This window comes from Kryptolebias marmoratus, linkage group LG15 (genome assembly GCF_001649575.2).
Source record: "Kryptolebias marmoratus isolate JLee-2015 linkage group LG15, ASM164957v2, whole genome shotgun sequence".
Classification (NCBI taxonomy): Eukaryota; Metazoa; Chordata; class Actinopteri; order Cyprinodontiformes; family Rivulidae; genus Kryptolebias; species Kryptolebias marmoratus.
Window position 1 is genome coordinate 6769622 of NC_051444.1, and position 26569 is coordinate 6796190.

The 26569-nt window shown below is 38.6% G+C and overlaps 2 protein-coding genes across 3 annotated transcripts in view; both read left to right on the forward strand.

Moving 5' to 3' along the window:
• The first annotated feature begins 1927 nt into the window (after positions 1–1927).
• Positions 1928–11752, forward strand: copb1 (COPI coat complex subunit beta 1). 2 transcript variants are annotated; one of them, XM_037979691.1, is made up of 22 exons: positions 1928–2071; positions 4578–4731; positions 4814–5043; positions 5249–5418; positions 5509–5623; positions 5731–5823; positions 5922–6059; positions 6193–6312; positions 6546–6653; positions 6756–6902; positions 7023–7168; positions 7959–8055; positions 8166–8326; positions 8413–8533; positions 8618–8845; positions 9626–9805; positions 10120–10264; positions 10372–10491; positions 10579–10724; positions 10829–10918; positions 11058–11213; positions 11472–11752. In XM_037979691.1, the coding sequence occupies exons 1-22, from the start codon at positions 1997–1999 to the stop codon at positions 11529–11531; spliced, it is 3000 nt and encodes a 999-aa protein (XP_037835619.1). In that variant the 5' UTR covers positions 1928–1996; the 3' UTR covers positions 11532–11752. The 2 variants fall into 2 exon arrangements, with proteins under 2 accessions (XP_037835619.1, XP_017297507.1); XM_017442018.3 differs by lacking the exon at positions 1928–2071 and adding an exon at positions 2907–3047.
• Positions 11753–13535: 1783 nt separating this feature from the next.
• rras2 (RAS related 2) overlaps positions 13536–26569 on the forward strand; it is a 28026-nt gene continuing 14992 nt past the window's right edge. The window contains 1 exon segment of the mRNA NM_001329380.1: positions 13536–13963. Within this exon segment, the coding sequence (NP_001316309.1) occupies positions 13862–13963 (102 nt within the window). The 5' untranslated portion in view covers positions 13536–13861.

The window sequence follows — 26569 nt, forward strand, 5'->3', positions numbered from 1 at the left end:
GAAGGTGAGATGTTGTTTTTACAGAAACGGGGCTCTCCGTCGCCGCCTAGCGGCCACAACTCAGACTGCAGGGATATTTGTAGCCAAACAACCGATCCGACCATGAGCTGCAGCATTAAAAACAACATCTATGTACTCTGAGGGAGAAAAAAACACATAAACAAATAAATAAGCGATTGGATTTTGAAAAATTAGGTTTTATCTGGTCTGATGTAAGTTTACCTCACTGCCAAAAGTATTGCAACCCATATAAAAAAAAAAACAGTTTGAGTATTTTTTTAAAAACAAAATATTCATCTTAATGATCTCAGAGCACTGAAAGCACATTTAGCACAGACAGCATTTTAAAAGTACTCACTGCAAAGTATTAAAATGGTGTTCTGAGCTATATGGTACGGCTTGAAAGAGTTTACTTCTATAGTTTTCCACATATATTGAATGTAGTTCTAAAATGCAAGTCCACACTCAGTCTAAACAAAGCACCAGGCTTGACTCACATAATTGGCCTATGTTTAAACATGGCCAGTAAATTTAAAGTTTCACCTATTTTTAGTCACTCCAGCTGTTTCTGTAAGTAAACAAACACAGGTAGTAGCCGGCAGCCGATCACAAATTTTGCTGACAAACTTTTAATTTAAGGACACATTAATCATTTATGTGGGAAAATATATTCTGTGAATTTTGTCATTTACTTTATGATTATTGTTGTCCGGTCTTCATGGCTTTGCAATAAGTAGCTTTTAAACATTTAAAACAAATTCAATTGGGTACACAATACAGAAATAAACACCTTGGAGTCTTTTAAATGTCAATTATTTATATTATTGTTGTTGTTGTTATTGATGATGATGATGATGTACAAAATAGATATAGGTTAATATAGTTACTTTTAAAATTATTCAGAATAAATGACCAAGGTCCTAACTGAATGAACTGTATAAGTAAGACAATATGTCACCCAATCAGGTGAAGGGTTGTTTTGCCCAGAGTCATCTGCATCCTGCTGCTCTGGGATCGTTTGGTTTTCCTGGCTGAGGCCTACAAAATAGAACAACAACTGTCGATTTAAGGAAATAAACAAACTGAAAGATGGTAGAACTTGTGTAACAGTAAAAACTGCCATCTGTTCCACTGTTGTTGTTTTGTTTTGTTTTGTTTTTTGCCATTTTGGGTCATGTTTAAAATGAGTCTTATGAAGAGAGGCACTTCTGAGAATTGTTTACCAGAATGTGTGTCACTTTGTGAACAGCCTCAAACTTATTTAAGCCATGGCTGACCTGTTTGTTTTTGGAGTGTGGGAGGAATCCCAGGATGGACCATCTGCACACTGAGACCAGCTGGGATTCAAACTGGGAATATTGCTGCTGACTGTCTGAACAAACCTCTATAAATTACCTATTTTACTTAGTAAAAACAACTATACATAGTATGCTACTGTCAACTTGAACAAGTTTTGTTTTGAGGCTCATTTTCATTGAAAGAATTGTTCATCTTAAATATTGATAATCTCCCTTTTTACTGATGTATGAGAGCTTAACACATTTTAGGTATCATTCTGTTTTTATTATATTTTGTATTTTCTTTATTCATGTTTATTGTATTATATATATGTTATTGCACTTTTAATTTTTGTACTTTAACATTTTGTTGGCTAAACCGTAGAGCACTTTGGTCATACATTAGAATTGTTAAAGGATTATGTGAAAGCAACATGAAGTTTTAATCTAATCTACAAACCTTTATTTGTCACGACCAGTGGAATACACACTCTGAATCACTGCTCTTGACTCTCAGCAATTCATGACTCAATTTACTTTCATGTAACTGTGATTCAATCAATTATAAAAACAGAAAACAAACTGTATAGTGATACCATTTCTGATCCAATATTTTTTCTTGCAGATTTTTAACATGGCACGGCAGAAAGAAGCATGCGTCATTTCTCAAGTTAACAATAACAGCACATAATTTCTCTTCTTCTGGCCCAGCATTGTGCATGCTGTTCACTGGTCAGACGGAGGCCGCTCTAATGTCATTAGCTGCACCAGCTGCTGCTGATGTCTGCTTAAAGGTCAGTGAATCAAAGGTCATTAAAACACTCTCCACTCTGAAATAACATTTAGTGTGTGCAAAAATAAAAAATAAAAATCAGTGAAATTAAAGCTTGTAATCTTGACTCCATAATGACACTTTAACGAGGACATGCAAAAGTTTGAGCGTCATTTAAAAAAAATACCAGGAACAAATGAAGGCCTGATTTCCAGAAGACATGCAGTTTACAATGATACATTTCTTCAAAATCTTAACCAAAATGTCCTATATATTCAAAATACCCCCTTTCTTACTGCTCTTTTAGTTTGATCCCCAGATCAATATTTTTGGGACTGGGAGGATCCTGCAAACCCTTCAGCTTGCACCTCAGGCTCATTCAGTTTTCTCTACATCCACTGTGTCACTCAGGCTAGCCTCCACTGGAGGGCGCTGCACAGCACATGGACCTGTTTCGGTATATTATCACAGCGGTAAAGTAATGCATTTCTTCCTGAACGTGTTGTTTGTAGATGTTCACAATACAGAATGGGATCGAAAGACACGATACACCAAGCAGTTATGAGATGTAAAATGTTTACTTTGGAGATGTAATTGGTAGTAAAGGCTACAAGGTTGTTTTTTTAACTAATATTTAATTTACTAAGAGTAATGTATTTAATATTTTCTTGAATATTTTGCCTTCTTCTTTGAAAATTTACAATAAATTTAACACAGTGCTACCCAAATGTGATTAGATAGATGGCATTTTCTTTGACAGATTAAGACAAATCATGTTTTGTTTTAATTTATTTTATTCGCGCGATTTGAGCCTTCAGGGTCATCGTAGCAGTGATGTGGCGCTGTCAGAAGGTAGTCTTCCACGTCATTAGGAAGTAGCGGAGAGCCGAGAGGTGCACTTTCAGCATCGGGAGCTCTTCGTTCTATTTTTTTTACACATGTAAATACCTGTTGTTGGTTATTGAAGGCTACTTTTGAAGACACGAGCAGTGCAGAAGGTAGGGTAGGCTATGCAGCTTAATTTTACTCCAACTTTGGTGATATTTTCTTTTTTTGGACATCGTTAGCCGATAAAGCTGCTAGCTGACGTTGCTGTCCTCCATTTCAATGATCCTGAGCGAAAGCTAGGCTACTTAGCTTACGGTGGCTACTTTGCTGTGAACTTTTATTCTAACTAGCCGTAAAGGCGACTATTAGACAATGTTTGTGTTTTTTTCTTAAGATTGTTTAGTATTTATTATCCAGGTAACGAGGTTTGACGCAAAGGCAATTGCAGTTTTAGTGATTTTTAGCAGCGCGTTACCGTTGTTGTAACTTTAGCCGCTGATTAAAAGCTCTTTTCTCGATTGTGACAATCAGTGGCTCTCATATTTTGGTATTTAAAACATCAGATAAATACAGGGAGATACTAAACTCAGTGTCACATATTAACACGCGTTTAGACTCTAAAATAACACGATGGCAGAAGCTCTTTCATTTAGGAAAATAGTCACCAACTTTCAGCTGCTCAATAAGCTTTAGGTTATTTATTATTAACTATTATATCAGCCTGTTCTTTAAAACGCAAACAGTTGGAGTCATAATGCAAAAGTCATAACAAAAGATATTTTAATGAGTAAATAAGCAATGCGGCACAAAACGTATTAACCTAGCTTCATAGTTGCTCTCATTATCTTTATGTAGAACATTGTACATGAATGCAGTTTGTATTCTTACTTTTACATTGTGTATGTCCTGGATGGCTTATAAGTCATTGTATACACAGACAGGAGTGAAAATTAATTTTCCGTTTATATGTTTTTAGTTGTAAACGTCCAGTTGATAATGATGAAGAGGAGTTATTTACTCTGAAATAGTTTTGTTTGTTTGTTATTGTTGGCCACTAAGAGATGATTAAAGCCACCAGACCCTACCAGTTAAATACAAACATACATATCACAGCAGATAACAACTTGCGGTAATACAAATTGTAATATTGGGTGGGTATCCTTCAGTATTGTGTACATCTTAGAACACATTTCCTGTTCATGGAAGTCCTTCACTACTACTCAGTAGAAAAGCGCCATCTAAAGTAACACAAAGTTCCTACAAAAGACCCTGCAGCACAGTTAAAAATGACTTTACATTACATTCAGTATTACAGTTACCCATTTCTGAAGTAGCTTATAAGTGAGAAACAGTGTCAGTCTCTTGCCTTTTACACTCTAACTTGTGAATTGGGAAAGTTGGGGATTGAGCCAGCAGTTTTTCAATTAAAATGCAACAACAAAAAAACTTTACAGTGTAAAGCATTATGTCTATGACATTGTTGCAATTTTTTAATTTAACTAATTCAGACTTAGAAAAAGTCAAATTCATAACATTTGATACAAAACATAAACTGTGATTGATTTTCTTTACTATATTTAGATTATGCTTATATACTCGGAGAGTCTCTGTTGATGTCTTAACAATTATATCTCATTTTTTTGTGCATGTGTTTTCTCTGCCATTTGTTTACTAATCCCTGTGTTGTTCTGTTTTTCTAGGTATTGTTACACGGGAACTTTCATCAAGATTCTTCTAAATCAATACAAGCCCCAGCAGCAAAAATGACAGCTGCAGAAAATGTTTGTTACACTCTGATCAATGTAACATCTGACTCGGAGCCCCCTTCCGAAGTCAGCCTAAAAACAGATCTAGGTATTAGAGCAATCCAATTTTGAAAAGTCTGCTTAAGATAAAAAAAAATTGTTTAACATTAATATTAATCTTTTTTTTTCAGAGAAGGGAGAAATCAAAGCCAAGACTGAAGCCCTGAAGAAAGTCATAATTATGATCCTGAATGGCGAGAAGTTGCCAGGACTGTTGATGACTATAATTCGCTTTGTGCTGCCACTTCAAGACCACACCATCAAGAAGCTGCTGCTTGTTTTCTGGGAAATTGTTCCCAAAACAACTCCCGATGGCAAGCTGCTTCAAGAGATGATCCTGGTCTGCGATGCTTACAGAAAGGTAAGTTAAAATGCACACACAAAGGAAAAAAAATCTTTTTCTCTAACTGGCTATGAATGGCAAGTTTTTGTGATTTATAATTCCACATAATTTCTAGTAAGAATAGTATTTCAACAGCTAAAATTTTATTATAGTTGAAACTTTATTCTCATTATAATTAAAAAATAATTTTGCACTAATCAGTTAATTTTTATTTCATTTTTAGGACCTTCAGCATCCCAATGAGTTCATCCGTGGCTCCACTCTGCGCTTTCTGTGCAAGCTGAAGGAGTCTGAGCTGCTTGAGCCGCTCATGCCAGCTATCCGAGCCTGCCTGGAGCACCGTCACAGCTATGTGCGCCGCAATGCCGTCCTGGCCATATATACCATCTACAGGTACCACCACCTTAAAATATTTTATGTTTCCATCACACGTAAAATTAAGCTCTGGGCTCTACTCATATGTGACCAATCTGAATTTTTCAGGAATTTTGAGCATCTCATCCCCGACGCTCCAGAGTTGATCCATGACTTTCTTGTCAATGAGAAGGATGCCAGCTGTAAGAGAAATGCTTTCATGATGCTGATTCACGCTGATCAGGTTTGTGGCACATTTATCTCCTGTAAGTGTTTGTACTGCTGTGTGCCACTGATCTTCAAAGTCACCCTCATAAATCTTCATTTAAATTGTGTTGGCTCTCCCTTTAGGATCGAGCTCTGGATTACCTCAGCACATGTATTGACCAAGTTCACACTTTTGGTGACATCTTGCAGCTGGTCATTGTTGAGCTGATTTACAAGGTGAGGAGTCGAGACCCTTATTAGTCTAACTCAGGCTTTGAGACGAAGCAGAATGCAGTCAGACCAGATTAAATATCTGGGTTCTTCCTGTCTGCTAGGTTTGCCATGCTAACCCTTCTGAACGTGCCCGGTTTATCCGTTGCATCTACAACCTGCTGCAGTCCTCGAGCCCAGCTGTTAAATACGAGGCTGCTGGTACTCTTGTGACCCTCTCCAGTGCTCCCACAGCCATCAAGGTACATCTTCTGTTTTACTAGAGATCATCTGCGGAATGTTCTACTATTGTTCTGCATTTGACCAAACTATAGCCATAAATGTCCTTAGAGTACAGCCCCTTTTTAATGAGTTCTGTGCTCTGCTGGACTCCAGGCTGCTGCACAGTGCTACATTGATTTGATCATTAAGGAGAGCGACAACAACGTGAAGCTGATTGTTCTTGATCGTCTGATTGAACTGAAGGAGCATCCAACTCACGAGCGTGTGCTTCAAGTAGGTTTAAAATGGCTCTTTTGTTTTCTTTTTTTTTAAACCTTAAATTTCACAAATAATAAAGACAAAAATGTATATTTTTGTTTTTAGATAGTAGTTATCTGAGATTTCATTTTGATCTCAAAAAATATTACAGCACATTAAGTGTAATTTTCTAAAACAAAATAGATTTTGAACTTGTGTATGTCAAGAGTTAAAACTTCTTTTAATCAACACAACTTTGTCTTTTTCAGGACCTTGTGATGGACATCCTGCGTGTCCTCAGCACTCCTGACCTGGAAGTCAGAAAGAAGACCTTGCAGCTGTCTCTGGACCTTGTCTCATCTCGTAACGTAGAGGAGGTCGGCTCCATTTGCATTTTTGCTGTTTGTTTCCTGTCTTGCGCTGACGTAGAGTAAAGCTTTACTAAGCCGCAAACATCTCGACATCTGTCCGTTTTTCAGTTGGTGATTGTTTTGAAGAAAGAGGTGATCAAGACAAACAATGTAACGGAGCACGAAGACACTGATAAATACAGGCAGCTCTTGGTGCGAACTCTCCACTCTTGCAGTGTGCGCTTCCCCGACATGGCAGCCAATGTCATACCTGTGGTGAGTTCCTATTACTGGAGAACACTCTAAAAGAAAAAAAAAGCTTCCAATTCTTTTTCCTTTTTACATTTGGTTTAACAGATTCTCAGTTCCTAAAACTCTGTGTGTGTCATTTTAAAGCTGATGGAATTCCTGAGTGACACTAATGAGGCAGCTGCTGCTGATGTGCTGGAGTTTGTGCGAGAGGCCATTCAGAGGTTCGACAACTTAAGACCCCTGATCATCGAGAAGATGCTGGAGGTGTTTCACGCCATCAAAACTGTCAAGTAAGGCTTTAGAAGCACAGTTATAGGTCTTATACAAATGACTTTGGTTAGTTTTTGTTTCTCATCTGAGTGTAACAAGAAAAAAATTTATCCTTTTATAAATAATCCATTATATAATCAGTGCCAATAGGAAACTGAAAACTTTGTGAGCTAAATGGAACTGATCTGCTAATTCAAGCAAAATGTGTTGTCTGTTTAACTGCTGTGAGAAACGGGTACATTTCAGTAAATTTAGGGTTGCATTGGTAATTGAAAACCTTGAAAAATCACAAATTTAATTTTGATGTTCCCAAGGGTTGAAACATGCAAAAATCTTGGATAAAGTGGTAAAAAGGACTTAAAATTGATATTGCACAGAAAGCTCCAGTCTGGTTTTATACAAAGATTCACTGCAGGGGTGTTATGTAATGTATATAAACATGCCATTTAAAAATGCTTACGAAGCAGAGAAACTTCCTTCTCAAAGAGTAATGCACTTAAATTTCTTTCTTTTTTCGACCAAAAAAAAAGTTTAAATGCTGTTCATTTAGGATGTTGCTTATCACTACAATAAGGTGCTGCAAAACCAAACCAAATTCACCTTGAAAGTGCTCGACACAAATAAGTGGGACTCGGGGGACAGTATAAGAGCCCTATTGTGTGCAGTTTAAATAAATTTAGCTCTATGAAGTTTTTTGGAGGCATATTTTAAGGCTTTTATTTGACTGTTTGCATTTTATTTGTCATTATGAATGTGTATAATAACTGTGTGTAGTTATTTGTGACCTTTGTAACAACTGCTTTGTTTCAGGATTTACAGAGGAGCACTTTGGATTTTAGGAGAATACTGCAGCACCAAAGAAGACATCCAGAGTGTGATGACAGAAGTACGCAGGTCCCTGGGAGAGGTATGCTTTGTTTGTTTGTAGTTGTGAGATTTTAGTGCAACCAAAGTGAACAGGTCAGTTTCTGCATAGAGTTGTGATGATTATTCTACACCTCTCTGTGATTTAAACAGATCCCGATAGTGGATAACGAGATAAAGAAGGAGACGGGCGAGTTGAAAGCAGAAGATGAAGTTAGTGCAGCTCCGGCTCAGAAGTTAGTCACAGAGATGGGCACCTATGTGACACAGAGTGCTCTGAGCTCCTCCAGGCCTTCAAAGAAAGAAGAAGACAGGTAAGAATGCCGTTATGTAGATGAGTTTTATTATTAGGTCATTGTTTTTTCTTGACTATTTGTAATGTTTTTGTTTGTTTTACTAGGCCTCCACTAAGAGGCTTTTTGATGGATGGAGACTTCTACGTTGCAGCTTCGTTGGCCACCACACTAACCAAAGTGGCTCTGCGCTACGTTTCAATTGTTCAAGACAAAAAGAAGCAAAATGTAAGCTCTTCGGTTTCCACCTCACTAAAAGGCTCATTCATTCACTTGGTTTCTCTAATCGCTGCTCTCTCTGTGCCTCTGCAGTCGTTCGTCGCTGAAGCCATGCTGATAATGGTCACTGTGCTGCACCTGGGCAAGTCCTCTCTGCCCAAGAAGCCAATTACAGACGATGACGTGGACCGCATTTCGTTATGCCTGAAGGTCCTGTCAGAGTGTTCGCCACTTATGAATGACATTTTCAACAAGGAGTGCCGCAAATCCCTGTCACACATGCTGACTGTCAGGCTGGAGGAGGAGAAGCTGTCTCAGAAGGTAATGACAGCTGACTCAGTGTTTAACCTCCTAAACATAGCTGAAGCATCATCACAGTGCAGGAAGTGAGCAAATTCAACTCTTAATGATTGTTATTGCAGATAAACAGTTCTGGCTGTACACGTGACACTTGTTTATAAACAAACACACTTTTGTTTTGTTATATTATTATATTTGGTTGGCTTGTCAAGATAACAGCATCTCCCAAATATTTAAAGGAAGTGGCCCCAGATTATTTGTAGAAAGTGGAAATGACAAATTAAATGACAAACAGGCTTGTCATTGTGGCTGATGTACAGTAATGTTTTTCTTTTAATAACTTTTAAACATTTACTTAGTAGATATATGCAAAATCTACATAGATAAACCTGAATCAGTGCTGACACAAAAGTGTTAAACCTTTGAGTCAATCAGCTTTATTTTACATTTTAATACATTTATCTTTATCATTTGGGAGAAAAAAAAACAAATAAGACACTATATACCACCCTGCACTCTAAACTTTTTCAGTTTTGGCCAATAAAAAATCAATCTCAGTTAGCTTTTTACAACAAAAAACCCAGATGTTGCTCAACTTTTATGGTGAATGCTGTTCTGGATTTCATTAAACTGAGAAGTAATAATATTTCAGCTAATATTGTTCAAATCTATGCAGCGTTGTTTCAAATGTTAGACATACTTTTAGCCATTAATTGTGACTCTTATTCCACAAAGGATTTCAGAGCTTAACTGATGAGGTAAAAAAAGACTGGACTCATGTGTTTGTCATTCTAACCACAGAAAGAATCGGAGAAACGTAACGTGACGGTGCAAGCGGACGACCCGATCTCCTTCATGCAGCTCACAGCCAAAAATGAGATGACCTCCAAGGAGGACCAGTTTCAGCTGAGCCTGCTGGCTGCTATGGGCAACACTCAGAGGAAGGAGGCTGCTGACCCTCTTGCATCAAAACTCAACAAGGTACACCATGAACTCTGCACAACAGCCTGATGTGGGAGACATGTTGGTATACGCTTGATGATTATTTACGCTTTGATGAAGAAATAAATCTTGCCTGTTCGATCATTTACCACAGAGGGCACTGTTGTTTCTCCACAGTAGGATGGATAAGATGCATATCGGTTTAAAATTTTCAGAGTTTTGAATTGTAATATATTTCTTGTGTAGTCATTTTTCATTATTCTTTGCTGCTTATGGTCTTGTTATACAAATGTTTTGCTGTTGTATTCAGTTGCATTACAGATGACAAATAAAATGCTCTGTTGTGAAACCAGGTGACCCAGCTGACAGGCTTCTCAGACCCAGTGTACGCTGAAGCCTACGTTCATGTCAACCAGTACGACATTGTGCTGGATGTGCTGGTGGTCAACCAGACAAGTGATACTCTTCAAAACTGCACCCTTGAGCTGGCCACCTTAGGTTGGTGCTGTTTATTTTCCACCTCACTGAGTGTGAATTTGGTTTCAGACAGTTCCTGAACATTTGTGTTCCTTCTTTGCATTAAACTGAGCGTTTCCTCTCTGCAGGGGATCTCAAATTAGTTGAAAAGCCTTCACCTCTAACTCTGGCCCCTCATGACTTTGCTAACATCAAGGCTAATGTCAAAGTGGCTTCTACTGAAAATGGCATAATATTTGGCAACATTGGTAAGAGATTAGTTTCTGTTGTCCATTAAAATGAATTCAGATCATTTTTTGTCTTTTTAAATAATCCGTTTGGTTCCTTCCTCCCAGTCTATGATGTGTCTGGAGCTGCTAGCGACAGGAACTGCGTTGTCCTCAGCGACATCCACATTGACATCATGGACTACATCCAGCCAGCCTCCTGCACAGATGCAGAATTCAGACAGATGTGGGCAGAGTTTGAGTGGGAAAACAAGGTAAACTTTGGCTTCCTGATTATTAAAACTAGATTTATTCAGCTTTCTGCTAATAAAAAAAGCCACTAATTGAAGTTATTTTCATCTGTTCTTCTTTATTGTAGGTGACGGTGAACACCAACATCGTTGACCTGAATGAATACCTCCAGCACATCCTTAAATCCACTAACATGAAGTGTTTGACTCCTGAAAAGGTTAGTGTGATGTGTTTCTTTTATTCTTACTTGTGCACATTGAAAAGTTATTTGTGTCTTTCTTTAATTTAGGTTATTTCTCTTGGACAAAACAGAAGAAGTACAAAACAAGTCTCTTCCTTTTTGTCTTAAAAACCAGGCACTCTCTGGCTTCTGTGGCTTCATGGCTGCCAACCTTTATGCTCGTTCTATCTTTGGAGAAGACGCCCTGGCTAATGTCAGCATCGAGAAGCCTATCCACCTGGGGCCCGAGGCACCTGTCAGCGGACACATACGCATCAGAGCCAAAAGTCAGGTGGGTCACAGCTGCTGCTCTCTGAGTTCTTAATAATCTGAGAACTAAAGGCTGGCCTGAATTTATTTGCCCTAAATGTAAATAGTGCAGGGCATTTATCTTTTATGTGCTCGGAGGATTAATCTAATAACTCGCAGAGAAAAGTGAAAATCTGATGTAAGCCATAAGATTCACTGTAGCACCTGATGGTGTCATTGTTTAATATCTGATTCGGTAATATGTGGCAGGTGTTGTAATAAATCCTCTTTCCTTCTACAGGGAATGGCCCTGAGTCTGGGTGACAAGATCAACCTCTCCCAGAAGAAAGCAAATATCTGAACCAGCTGCTGGTCTGTTGTATCACCTATCCAACAACCTTCTTTTTTTTTTTTTAAATCACAAAAACAGTTGATACAGTCAAGTACTTTTGTTGCTTACATGTTGTTTCCTATGTGTTAGTGTGGCTGTTTTGTACATCTCCTTATTGTAAACGCTACATTTCTGCAGTCTTCTTTCTCTGTCTATCTTAATTTTCAATAAACACACATATTAAAATGGAATCTGTCTTTTTATTTAGCAAACATGTAAAAAGTTTCAAAGAATTTGTTACTGTTGCCTAAAGGTGGCTGTGCCCTCCAAGCAGAGGGACTCTGCGTCAGAGCTTTGTATCTGTAGGTACTAATTAAAATTCCCCACATTCCTCTTGTGATATCTCGCACAGCATGAAACAGACTGGAATTTGTTCTGTCAGTACCCCCCAAACTGAACAAAACCTCATTTATCCAAGGCATAGATCTAATATATTTTAACCTATAAGACAATCTATTTTGGTTTATAACTTCAGCGATCTGTAAGTTTGCTCTGATAACGAGATGGAGACAACGCAGGTGTGAATGTTCCATTTGCCCTCCTGTTTATAATTTATGAGCAAAGAGACATTTCTGGGAATTGGCCAGTCTAAAGGGTCACAACCTTGGTCATACATTTACAATATCTGGAGAATCTGGCCCTCTGGGGGCGGGGGGGTTAGATAAGGGCGGCAAGGTTGCTTTGAGGTCAGAATTTGAGCTGTGAAAATAAACAGTGGGTCATCTGGCAGCTCTGCAGAAGTCCATCTACTGTGTGAAACGACTGGTCCTTTAAATGTTTAGTGTAGTATTTGATCTCTCATCTTTGTGCAAGGATTTCTACCATCTTTTAAACAGGAAAGTTATTGTGACTTTATTGTGGTTTGTACTAAAACTGTTTGAATGCACTACTTTTTCAGTGAAATTATTTTCCACTGCTTTCTGAATGGTTAACTAGCTTGTTTATAGTTATTTAAAAGCACAACAGATGACTTTAATTGTCTCCATCTCTTACAGCACATGGCAATAAATTAGTTAAATGTCAAACTGTTTTATACATTATTTCAACTGAAGATCATTTGAGACCTTTTCAACACTGGGTGGCGCTGTTCAGCATAAGTAAACACCTTTACCACATGATTTATTAAAACATGCCACATGATGACACACAAGCAATGGTTTTACAGACTTAACCAACTTCTGTAGCATCAGATAAGAAATGGCTTCATTACATATGAAACCTCAGTCATTCACATTTTATGTTGACGTTTGTAAAGAGATATAGCTTCGCATATTACAGTAACTGTTTGTAATAATACACATTTTGAAGTCTATGGTACTTTAAAACAAAGTGCTAAATAATTTATTTTGTGAATAATGATCAGAATTTGGAAGTAAGTCACGATAATTAAAGTCTTCCTGAAAACGTAAGTTGCAGTGATTATAAATTTATACAAGTCTGACTCAACATGTTGCTTTATTTAATTTAACTATTTGTGATTTTATCACAGGTTGATTTGCTCTCTTAACAGATGAGGTTTAAGTGCAACAGTGGGTGGAATTCTTAAATTATTAAATGCAAAGTTTACTCTTTTTAGCATTTATACAAAAATGAAAGGACTGAAAAGAATGACTTTTACTTGAGAAGCAGAAAGGTTTGTTTGTTTTTAATAGTTGCCAATAATATGGGTATGTTTATATTCTAATCAGTGTGTTAGGGCAATGGAAACAATGTGTTTCTATAAATCATATGATGTTGTAAAATTAGGGATTATCAGACTCAGAAAAAAAAAGGATTTAACAAAAAGGAGTTTTGCTGTTATGAAGACGAACACATGAGTGAGGAGAGGAATGTAGCTGCAGGGGGGACGATGTTAGGGTTGTAGAGGTGTGTGTGTGTGTGTGTGTGTGTGTGTCTGTTGGTGGGAGTTGAGTGGAGGAGGGGGGTTAGACTAAAACAGCCTGTAGAAGGGCCCCTAGCGCCAGACGTAAGTAGTGGCCTGGCTGATTCCTCGCACTGTCGGATCCACATCTTGAGCGGCGCAGTGTTACCGAGGCTGGAGCACCGTGAGGCGTTCACGGACCGGCGGCCGTAGTCTGCCCGCATCCTCCCGCGCCGTCCACCCGAGCTCCACACGGGAACCGGAACACTGACGGCTCGTTTCGGCACACAAACCGGGCTCCTCTGCTTCTTGCGTTCCGGTGTTACTCCACCGCAGGGCCTCTTCTTCAGTTTTTTTTTTTTTACACCAACTAGGGGGGGTGAAAGTGGGTGTTTGCAGCTCACTGGTGTTCCGGCAGCGGCGGCGCGAAGTGTCCTCGATGGCTGGCTGGAAGGACGGCTCGGTGCAGGAGAAGTACCGTCTGGTTGTGGTCGGAGGCGGAGGGGTCGGAAAATCAGCCTTGACTATCCAGTTTATTCAGGTCAGTGGCGTCAGCGCTTCTCTCCCTTTGCTTTGATTTTTGCCTGCTGCTTATCCGAAAACACGGCCAGAAACATAACGGGGAGGAAGGCCGGAGAAACGGGAACCCCGTTATATAAAAAAAGAAAAGACCGGGTCTGTTCTTTTTCAGTACTTTGCTGAGGCCTAAAACTGTTCACCGATTTTAGAGCAACGTGGGGAGAACTGAACGCTGGGAAGACGGACCACTTCCACTTTATAATCTCTACAGCCGCTAGTAGTCAAAAGAGAAAGAAGAGAACCGGAGGAGGTTTTCAGACTAAGTTGCTGCAACAACTCAGAGAAGCATGAAAACACTAGAAGAGAAAGAAACAAGTTTCAAAGACGATAATAATCAGAAGTAGGGTAACTTTGTAAAGGACACAAAGTGCTTGTAGATTCATTTTAAGAGCCATGTGAAACTTTCCCAGTGGTCTGGCATCATTTCCCTGTCCTGGTCCAGCAGAGTTTGCCAGATTTGGTCAAGTTTGGAGGATTTTTAGCTTCACCTGGCCCGGCACCTGACCATGTGAGGTGACCTGAATGTGGGGGGACTTCTTCAGAGGGTTCAGGAGTGGAAGCGGCATGTTTCATACCCATCTTAGGCAGACTGAGATATTTCCTCTGCCCCTGGCTGCTGGATTTGGGCCATCGTGTGGGGGCCAAACCATTTGTGGCTACCAGGAACTCAACTGAGCAAATCTGTTTGGGTTGAGTGACTCTGAAATTCCTACACAAAGTGTCTATTGAGTGATGATTAACTTTTGTGTTCAGATGCAGACTCTCGGCAGCAGCAGGTTAACCTCATTTCAAACCAATCCCAGCTGAAGCGGTTCCTAACGGCGTTTAAACTTACTGAGGGAACTCAACTGGCACCCGCTTCTTTTAAAGACAATGACTTCATCAGTTTTACAGCAGCCCACTCCAAAAACTCACTATGTCGAACATAAAAGGCACGTAAACAGTTTATCTCCTTCCATCCCTGCTTGCATTCCAGTACACTCCAGACACAGCCTGCCTCGCTTTGACCTTCCCGGCTTTCATAATAGTCACTTAGGAGTGGACTTCTTTACCAGCCCACACACACTCTCTGCATGAAAGAGATGACAAACGCTGGCCTTTGCCACGCGCGTCCACCCCCCTCGGCGCGTCAGCGTGTTACTGATGCTGTTTCTGGCTTGCAGAAGACTAGACGGCAGGCAGCTGCATGTCTCCACACCGTCAGACAATAGTGGGCAGGCACACGTTTCAGGGTGGGGGTGAAAAGCTCATGAGTGTGTGTGATTCGGTGGGGGAGTTGCGTCTAATAAGAGTTCAAAAAGCTCATTAAGTGCATACCAAGTGAGAAAGGGATTGCTATGACTGTGCCGTAGCCTACTGACCTGAAGCAGGGGAACATGCAACGCTGCATAGAAAACACTTTTCACAAGAGCGTTCGCTCCGTCTAACATACTAATGTGATAACACTAAAATAGCACTGTAATTTTCTCACTTGTATTAAACCACCACACGCTGTTGCTTCATAAATGCCGTAACCATTGCAGAAATTCTAGTGCTGGTAGGCAGAAGGTCACTCTTAATATCTGCTTTTTTATTGAGCACAACAAACAATCTGGCTTATATGAGAACATTTAACCAGCAATAAAACTTTAGGAATCCTTTAGGAGTGTTAAAATATTGGATGCTTAAAATTAAAAGTGCCCCGCAATAATTGTAGAGCTTTTTTCTTTTAAGTTGTGTTAATGAGTTTAACACAACTTGTCAGGTTCTTTGAAGGCATTATTAAACAGTTTGAGTTTTGCAATAGACTCAATTTGGAAAGCAAATGCATAGAAACAGAATATACTATTAGTTGCTTAAATGCGTTATTAGGGATATATATTCCTCACAGCTGGTGGGGTTATTTTGTTCCGTACAAGTAAGAAAGATTCAGATGCTGTTAGCAGGAAGAGAACCAACAAACTGTTCAAATGTTTCTCGAAGTCTCTTGCCGGAGGAAAAGACCTGACAGCTGGTTGTGAAGTTGGGGTTTTCGCCGTGCTGAGTATAGGGTGGTTGTGAAGTTGGGGGTGTGGGGGGGTCTGAGTCAGCCTGGGTGGGTTAATGGTCATGGACCATGTGGAATTTGGCCCTTTGGCAAAGGAAGTCCCTCTACTGCTGCTCAAAGGACCTCCTAGTTTTGTAAGGAAAAACATGACCTGTTTCCTGAGTCACTGAAGTGTGTGAGTGTGTGTGTGTGTGTGTAGGCTGGTGGATTCGGTGACATATATTTTTCCATAGTTATCATATAAAAGTAATTGATGAAATTCTCATGAGAAACTGTTGCACTCAATGCTTCTTATATTTCAGACCAGTGTTTACCTAAATAAGACAGAGATGGTATCTGAGCATTTTTTAAAACTTGCTGCTGTCGTTGTCATTTTCCCAGGTAATAGCAGCTGAATTAAATGATAAATGTTATACTTTTGTCACTGTCTGCTTCTCTGTGTGCTGTCTTTCTCGCCAATAGTGTTATAGTATCAATGTTTAAATTTTATAATTTAACCTGTGGTATTTCATATCTGTGGATATTACCATCCTTTCATGTCAAATAGAAAACGAGAGCTTAATAGCAAGAAAGCAATTTGTAGCATTTGAAGTAGAAAAGATTACAGTAAAAAGCAAAAATACCAGTAATCTGAAACTAAAAGTGTTTTCACACAACACTTTAAAGCTGGGCCTGAGACGCCTTGTCCCGGCCTCGGCGTAGTGGGTGCAGTGGCGGAGGCGGCACAAGATGTTGAAGTCACCCCACCCGTGATATGCTTTTGAGCCTGAGGCGGATGTAGTCACAGAGTTGAGTTAGTGAGTATGGGTGAATTAGAGGGTAGAACCTGCAATGTTCCACTCTAACCAAAGGTTCTGTGATGCCAGGTTGATGTTTGTAGGCACGTCGTTGGGGGACATGTCCAGCTCGAGGTGTTTGTGTGGACAACCAAAGGCTGTGTAAATAAGGGCTCGTCTTTGTGACCATATCACAGAACCATTGTGTGAAAAGAGCCTTAGAGTGATTATCAGCAAAAGGCCCAGTGTGGAAGATGGAGTGGCATCTACTGGCAACATGGTAGTTTACACTTAAGTGAACCAGGGATATCCTAAATAAGAGTATTTGTCTCTGTAACTGAGCCGAGAAATTAAAGATGGCGTTATTTACCGTTACAAATCTCAGTGTGATCAGTCTCTTTTTTTCCTTTTTTTATTTATTATTTTACAATGTGAATAATATATATATACCTGCTGCACTGGAATATGTTGGTGTTTTGCTTACCTCAGTGATACTATTTCTCCGATTATTTATTGATAATTATGTTGGGTTTTTTTTCTTCTTAGGCGAAGATAACATTTAAACGTATTGCACATCTACAGTATACTGTCAGTTACATAAACACATAATAAATAAATGATGAACTGTCTATAGTATTGAAAACTCTATTGAAAACTTAACTAGCCACATGCAAACTACTGAATCCTGTTCAGGCTGACATACAACAATAAAGTTCAAGATCTGTATTCAGTGACCCTGACTCCAGTCTGTCAAATACTAGAGATCAGAGTAGGGCATCCCTAACCTGACACTCTTCACTTTGCCCTCTGTTTTCAGATGTGGAAGAAACTGTGACCATATTTTGGCCCTGTTTACAAAAGAACAATCTGTGAAAACGTTAATGTTTTTTTTATGTTTATTGAAGCAAATCAACAAGAAAACAACCTGTTTACATGGATATCACTGATCTCATTGAATCCGATTGTTGTTGTCATGTATACAACGTTGTCCCTTTTTAAGCTACTGTAGAAACATGGCTGGGCAGCTTAAAGTAAATTTTGAAAAGGAGGTCTTGTACTTAGAAAAACATCAAATTATTTTATTTTCATTGGTTTATAAAGTATATTTATGAAAACATTGGTATTTGTTGTTTTACATTTTTGGAGAGTAGATCATTCACATGTTTAGAAACTGCAATTTTTAGTGCTAAGGCTCTAGCTCTTGCAACATATTTCACATAATCGATATTATAATGTCCATCAAATAGAATAAAAAATAAAAGCTGAATTGGGTATACTGTACAACAATTATTTCCATACTCAGGATATCCAGAGTCGCCTTTTTATAGTGAATCAAATAAAGATCATTCTAATCTTGTATCAGTCCAAAATTTTAATAATGATGATTTAATATAAAGTTTTGCCAAAACAAAGTCGTGATTTAGTTCAGGAAACATCTAAACATACTAAGAATTGTTTGCCAACTTCCAATAACTCCAAGCTTCGTCCTTTGGTCACGGTTTAGTCACTTGAAAGTCCTGAGGCATACAGTGCTGATCTTAAGGGTTCTGAGTCAAAGATAGACAAAATGGACTGCTGAAGCAGGGATTTTGGGGAGTCTGAGGGTAAAAGATGATGTCACTAGCAATAACAGAGTGGCAGGTCTCTGGAGTCACTGGCCTCCCCGATGCCAGACAGTTGACTCAAGTCAAAATAGAATCAGGATGACACAACATTGAGTCATCTGACAAAGTTGTTGAACACAGTGTGTTGTTTAATTTGATGTCTGTGAGGGAGGACGCATCCCGAGTGAGGGAAAACATGACTCACACTGACCATGTGAAGATTGCATGTGTCTGTAGGTTTCTTTTCATCAAAGAGCTGCTCAAAGTATCAAAAAAATAAATAAAAATTATAAAAACATGAGATCTCCGTAATAAGATATTAAGGTGATCCTATTTCAAGCTAAAGGCAGGAACTTTGTGTGCTCACATGTTTGCTAATATCGGTGTGGTGTCAGCCTTCGGCAGTGGAGATTAATCTATGAGAACACATCCTGACTGATCAAGTCCAGACAGATCGGCAGGATTTGTGTTTGTTTCAGCACGAGTCACAGCTAAAGCACATAGGTGAGCTCTCGGTTCCTTACATATACGCCCAGTGCACACATGTCTCACATACTTTCTTGCATACCTTTGAGGTCAGTTCGAGCAATGCTGCCAAAAGTTGCAGTTCAGTAGAAAAAAAACAATGATTCAAATCATGTGCAGACACGATAATAGTGGTGTGTGTATAAAAGGTGTATGGTGGATTTTGTCATGATCAGACACGGGTGGTTGGTTACACAAAGAGTTTGCATCTTTTGTGTGTTTTCATCTTTTTTGCTGTCAGACTGAAGCATACGATGGTAAAGTTTTTTTTTTATTATGCGAGTCTGTGAGTGTACGCTGTTTGTCTAGCTCTGTAGGAGGGACACCTGTTGATTTCTCACAGGGCAGAAGCACAGTTAGAGCAAATAAGCCCTTCAGCTGTTTTCACAACAAGCTTACTACCCAACAAGGAAGTGTTAGTTTTTATATTAAAGGAAAATAGGTTCTTAGTATTTTTAAGTCTTTTTAAGTCTTTTTAAAATTTTGGTCTGTCAAAATTGTAAACATAGACTAAACAGTAAGTATAAGTAGACTTAACATTTTGGTGGCATGTTTTACAATCACTATTCATATAAATATCTTCAATTATTTAAAACTACAACCATTTTAAAAAGGCAGTTCTACACTCTTGTCACAAATAGTTTTATGTGCAAAACCCTCACTGTATATGATAGTAAAATTAAGTTTTACCTGTCTGTTGACTTATTTTATAGGATCTTCTATTTGGGGAAGTGAGTAACTTGTGGTGTATTTACTTTATTTAAAAAAAAAATAGAATTTGTGTATAAGATTTGGATCATTTTTCGGTGTGTTTTGTTAAATATATATTCATTCTCACAGATGGGTTTCAGTCAAGTGAGAGACAAAATATAACGTTCTGACTCATTTAAAGTTAAATGCCCACAAAGTTTATTTAGTGTGTTCGTTTTGATGAAATAACTGGTAACTCTAGTAGAAAAAGGAAAGCTGGACATGATTGAATAAAATGAAATCAGAAACTGGTCCTAACTGGTCATTTTGTATTCTGGGCTGTAGCTCTCCTTCCACATGCAAATTTCTTTTTGATATAATAACAGTCAGTTTGCATCTTAACATGCTTGGCTTCAGTTCGCATCAAACCGACCAAATAAAACCAAACAAACCACATGTCTATTTCTAAATACGTTTATGTGAACAGTCGGATATGAATTCACAAACATTTTGTGGCTTGGTTGTTTAGCAGAACATGCTACGTGCGTTGTTGGTATTTAGATATGCAGTCAAGGTTTTGAAGTTTGTGAATGTTGGGATGTTTTTAGTAACTGCAGTCTGTTTTGATCAATGTGTCGAAAAGGCAGTAAGAATTTCTAGCAGACATCAGTGGTCACAATGTGAAGCCTGCTTGTAGTGTTGCTTTGACAGATACAGAATATAAATCTGGTAACATTAGCTGTCCAATTGCTTTGCAACAGATGAACATTGCTGCTCCAAACCCATCTAATGAAGGGTTTTTTTTTGTGTGTGTTGTCATAGTACATGGATAAGCACAGCCCTATTACTGAGGCAATTTACATGATTCTGGCAAAATGCCCAGCAGCACACCAAAGGAATGTTCATGCAAAAGGGAGTTAAGGATCCTTAAAGACACTCCCTCTGCCGTCTTGGAAAACTCAAGGGACTAGAAGGTCATTGCTTTGGCTCTAAGATGATTTAAAACTAATAACTATCCAGGGAGTAAGGGTACTCCTCATCAGTGAAAGCTAGTCATCAGGGTTTGGTGATTTGACCAAGGTCTTACATTAACAATCACAACTCTCCCCATATTCTTCTAAGATAATATGGCAGTTTTAGTTACAGCTTTACTGTAAGCCGATCCCAACTTTTTAAAATAACTGACATATGTGATATTTTCTTTAGGGAACTATCAGAGAAGAGAGGCCCTTTTCTGGTCTTACTGACCAGCAGATCTGACACCTAAAATCTTAATGTTTTCTTCTTCTTCTTCTCTTTAGTCTGTGCATAGAGTTATAATAAAATCAATGATATTTCAATGAGCATGTGGAAACTGATAAGGTTAAGGAGCTATAATCTGATTTATGAAAAGGGCGTTTTGTAATTTCTTTTCATCCAACTATTTCCTTTACCTGCTTTTCCATGCAGGGAGCCTGAGCTTATCTCCAACTGGGCAAGAGATGGGGTACACACAGGATAATTTACCACTTCATCACAGGGCCACATAGAGACAGAGGAGACAGACCTTTCACACACACACTCACAAATAGGGACAATTAAGAGTTTCCGATTAACCTAATGTGCATGCTTTTTGTCTGTGGAAGGAAACAGGAGTAATCGGGGAAAAAAAACACTCATTCATGGGTAAACTGAAAATGCAAACTCTGCACAAAAAAGGCTGTAGCAGAGTTTTGAACCTGCAACATTCTTGCTGTGAGGTAACAGCTCTAACCACAGCTCATCATGTTGACTCAGAAGGTTTAAAACTAATTTAAAAAGTTTTTTTTTTGTTGTTTCATTTTAGTTGTTTCATTATGACCACAGTCAAAGCTTTAAGAAACTAGAAAAAAATATATTTAGAATCCTTTTAATTATAGAAATCAGAGTTGGACAAAACTGAATTGGCAGCTCAGAGCTTTACAGCAAAATGGAGAATGTAATCAGCCTTGAAATCTGCAGTTGGTGCATCTCTAATTAAAAGTGAAGGTGTTCTCTGAGAAGATAAATCTTCAAGAGATTCTTTAAGGCAGAAAGGGACACCACTGCACTTCTTTATGTTTGAATATTTAGAGTCAGCTGAACAGTGGGCATTATGGTCTTCCTCATTCAGCATGCTTCTTTTGGAAATTAGGCATCAAATGTGTTTGTTATAAATTAGTTTATTTTTTCCCCCCTTTCCATTCACTGAGCTGTTGTCTGAAGGATTAAACAACTCAGTTCTGTTTACTCAATCATTTCTTATTTCAGTGAAAAAGTTGAACACGTGATGGCTTCTGTAATACTCATAATTCATCCGTCTCACTCTTTCACACACACTCTGAGTCATTTGTAGCCTGGAATGGAACAATAATGACACAAATCAGTGTGAGAATCATTGACGATCGACTGTTAGGATTGTTGGTGAATGTCCCTCGCCCTCATGTGTGCATCATCTGCATTTTTGGAGTCCATCAATCTGTACTTTTTTGGCCAATTCAGCCTGTTGAATTTAAACTTCAAGAAAAGTTGTTTTCAACTTCACTGACCAATCCTGAACTAATAACAGGAAGCAGGCAGTGACTGTAGAGAGTGATTACTAATATAACGACCATTAGCTGTTGGGTAGGATGACCCATTACGGTCAAAATCTAAAATATCTTTAAATGGCTGCTTGTTAAACTTACATGCTTACTTAGATTCACAGTGTCTCTTTTTTGATTGGCTGAAAAATACAATGTTTTTATTTGGAATGTAGTACAGAGTTTTAAAAAACAAGCCTCAGAAATTTGGTTACTTTATAGTTAATCTGTTAATTAGGTAAATCTAGAGACATATGTAGATGCATCTCAAAGTCTTATTAGTTTACTGTACAGTTGCTTTGAGTTACTTTTTCATCAATAAATGCAGGCAAAGATCACACAATAATGTAAAGACAAACTGCATTCCAGTATTGTTGATCCTTAGCTATGAAAATTGCTCCAGATTTGGTGCCTGATCTCCGCTTTCCTCTGTCATTCCACCCAACATGTCATAGTAATGTTAGGGTACCAGTGGAGCTCTGTAATATAACTTCTCTTTGTTCTGAACTGTGCAAATTATTGTTTTATCATGGCTGAAAAATCATCAGTTAAGAACAGTCAACTATAATCTTGTGTAACATGCACAGTTTTGTTTGTTTTGTCATTTTAGTGATGATTTATTCACGAGTTTGTTGTAATGAATCATGGACTTGAGATATTTTACTCAATTGATACTTTCATTTATATTTAGAAAAATAGTACAGCAGCCTTTTATTTAATTTCTAGGCTTACATCTTTTCTATCCTCCACTTTTTGTAGAACCAGTGATGTCATTCAGTTTCTTGCAGCTCTGTTTGGATCAGCGTTGTAACCAGATTCATATTTGCTCAGGGTTTGTTGGCCAACGTCTTGAACACACACCTCACTCTTGTCTCGTTCAACAAAGTACACTCAGACCCACTAAGGGAATTTTTTTTCCATCTTTCACATCATCTCAACAGAAAGTATCACTCTTTGCCCTCAAAAACATATGGTACGTTTTTATTTCTGAACTAAGCTCTGCATGTTTTCAAATGAAATTCGTACATTAGCTGGTACTCTCATTTGTATGATTGTTTTATGTTGTGATCTTTTGAGCAAACCTTGGTCAAATGTGAATTAATTGACACTGTGTGTTTATTTCCTTAAGGATGCATATTGAATTTTTTGTGCGAACAATAAAGTTGCAGGTAAACAAAATGCACTGTATGAGCTGTTGGCGCTTCTACGAGATTGAGACCAACTGTTTATTGGTGGTCTTTTGAGCGTGCAGGTTAAAATGTGCAGCAGAAGGATGGAGACGCACACAAACTGCCATTCACACCTCATCAGTGTTACAACTGGAAGCGAATGTCAATAATTTGAAACCAGCTCACTCTGGCAGCCGCGGACTTGTTTTTGTTCGAACTCTGTCACGTCATTCTGCTTGTTCAAAGACGGTTTCTGCTTCGCCTCAAATTTCACCTCAAAGCCACATTTCCTTTACATATATTTATGTTGTTTGCATAGAAAACAGTGGGGGAGGATTCTAAATGGTACTCACATTTTAAGGATTTAGCCTAACATAATTATCATTCTGTTTATTTCCTTAAAGTTTAGGCTGTATTCAATTGATGCATGTCTTTTGTTTATGTTTGCCAAATAAGTAACTTTTCTAATCGACAAAATTGATTTAGAAAATGGTTCTGTTGCTTTAACATAGCCATATAAAGCTACCTAAACATGATTCTGAATAAAGAAGTTTCTATTTGAGGTTCAGCCTTTCAAAACAAGTTATTCATTTACATATTAGGTATGTATTTTGAATGAGCAGCATTAACATTTTTGTAAATAAAAGTGCTCCATGTTCTCTTTGTGTTCTGGTCACTGCGTTTCACATTGTCAGACAAAGGACAAGTTCCTCTGTGTTGTTTCTGACTATTGTTTTGTGCTCACACAAGTGTCTGTTTCAGAAGAACTGGTAAAGTATCAGGTGTCACATCTAAGTCATATAGCAACTTTTTTGCTTATGGGAAACTAAAATCAAATTTTAACAGCCCAGTCCCACCATCTCCTAACATTAAAAATGTCTAAATCTACATCATGTATGCATGCCTTTTTAAAACAGTTTGTAAAGTAATAGTTTGCAACACATAGAAGAGGCAGGTTTTAACAGATCCCCATGAAGGGCTCTTTTTACACATCTTTGCTTGCTGCTGATGCTGAGCCTTGAACTGTCTGCCAGGCAGCTGGTGGACATTTGGCACGTCTCTTATAGACAGTGTCCAGAAGTCTGTGGGGCACCTGCTGTCCATCGGGGGGGCGGAGGGTAAGGCTTGGAATGAGACAACCCCCTCAACAGGTGACGGTGCAAGCCATATTCTGCTGTCCAAATGTGAGCATGAAAGCGGACAAATGGAGCCAACAAACGAGCTTCTGAGTTTCTCTCCCACTGTTAGGACACCAGATCACTCTCAGAGTGGCTGTTTCTTGCGAGCATCAGGTGTAGCGGTCGATAGGCTCAGTGATATTTGGTTGTGTCAGGGACACAGCTGTTGTCTGACTGTTGCAGTGTTCTAACAGCAACTGCGTGCGACTTTGTCCACAACCCCTGTTGGTGCCGGCTGACCCAAAGCAGATCTGTAAATTGGCAGATGATGATTCCCTCTTAAATCAACAGCTGCCTAAAATCTTTGTGTGGTATGTCTGAACAAAACATGGTACTCTCACAGCCAGGTTTCTGTAGATGTTAATACATGTCCAGTTCAGGTCCCCTCATCTTGATAGCAGGCAGCCTCAACTGGATTTTAAATGTTTATATAAAGCTAAACTTACATTTAAATGAAAACAATACAATATAGAGTTGAACTGTACCCAATACTTGATACTTCTGAAAATGTCATTTATTTTTCTCCAGTTTCAAACTGTCTGTGTATTGCCTGTCACGTTGTCTTGTTAGTTGTAATTTTTAGCTTTTTAATAATTTTTTCACTTTTATTTATTAGATTAGAGACGCACCGCACAGTATTGATGTCACATCACAGATCAAAGTGATGTTACAGTAAATTAATAAATGTGAGGATCTGTCTGAAAATATTTTGCTAGAAATACCAGTGCATTAACTTTATCCAGTTTGAGGAGAGGATGCAGCAGATTTACAAACGTTTCTGCTGCGTTTGTAGAGCACAAAGAGGGAAATCAGTTCTTGTTAAATCTTGATGATCATCTCTCTGAATTACAGGTTTTGTTTAATGACCAGTCAGCTCTGCTTCAGCTCATTCTTCTATAATGTGACCCATTGTCTTTTCTGAACCAGCTTCCTTTATTGTAAAAGACTGACTAATATTAACTTTTTGTTTGCTTTGAGGTTTGTCAGCTTCTCTCTCTTCTTCAGTGTTGTCTCTGATGGCTGCTGCCTTATTGTGAAAAGCTCTGATAGTAATATAAGCATTCTTGGTCTGGTAGATTTGGTTCACCTAAGTTTAAACGTTTTGTCATTAGAGACACATTTCAAACAACTTGTTAGTTTAAAATAAAATAGCAAGTAGGTCTTACTGCTTAACCTTAATATAAGAGTGGCGTTCAAAAGATCCTCCTCACTTCAGCATGTTGTGTTTGTTGATTATGACGTGTGTGACAGTGACCAGACAAGCCAGGAGGGGTGAAAATGATGTCCATTAGGTCTTATTTATGAGGATTGCCTGCTGAAGTAATACAATATCTGCTGCCTGTGTTGTAGGGCTGCTGGCTTTAAAAGCACCCAGCAGTATTGCTGCTGGGTCTGACGTGATGCCAGTGAGTGGCCCTATATCACCCTCTGCTAAGAATTAGGATCTGCAACAGAATACAGGAGTCTGCATGAGTACATGCAGTTGTTGTACTAGAAGAAAGAATAGCAATAAACCAAATCTTCTCTTTAGCTCCTGGATAGTTAAACATTTTATCAATAGAATAAAGCTTTTGATTTTAAAGTGAATTGCAAAATGAAACTGTTTTGTCATTTGGATTTAGTTATTATTAGTTGGATTTATTGACTTTTTTCTTCTTTTGATGCTGATCAGCATACCATTTTGTGGTCAGTCATACGGTTTCCCTGAAAACCAGAGGCTGCGAGCCGTACTTCTCTGAATGACTTTGTATAAAAGTCGCACAGTGGTTTCTCTGTCCACACAGCCACTGCAGTAGTTTGTGTCCTCCCAGTAGGCCGTCATCACAGTACTGCTTTGTTGATGTGAGCGTGTGCAATCCTACTTCTGCACAAAGACAAGCAGAGGAAGAAGAACTGAATAAAGCCCTGAATGAACCAAAAAACATGACCGAACACAATACTGTCTAACATCACGGCCTTTTTGTTCCAACTGATCACTGATCACGCTTGGTCTACAGTTTGTCTCTCATTTTATCTGGTGT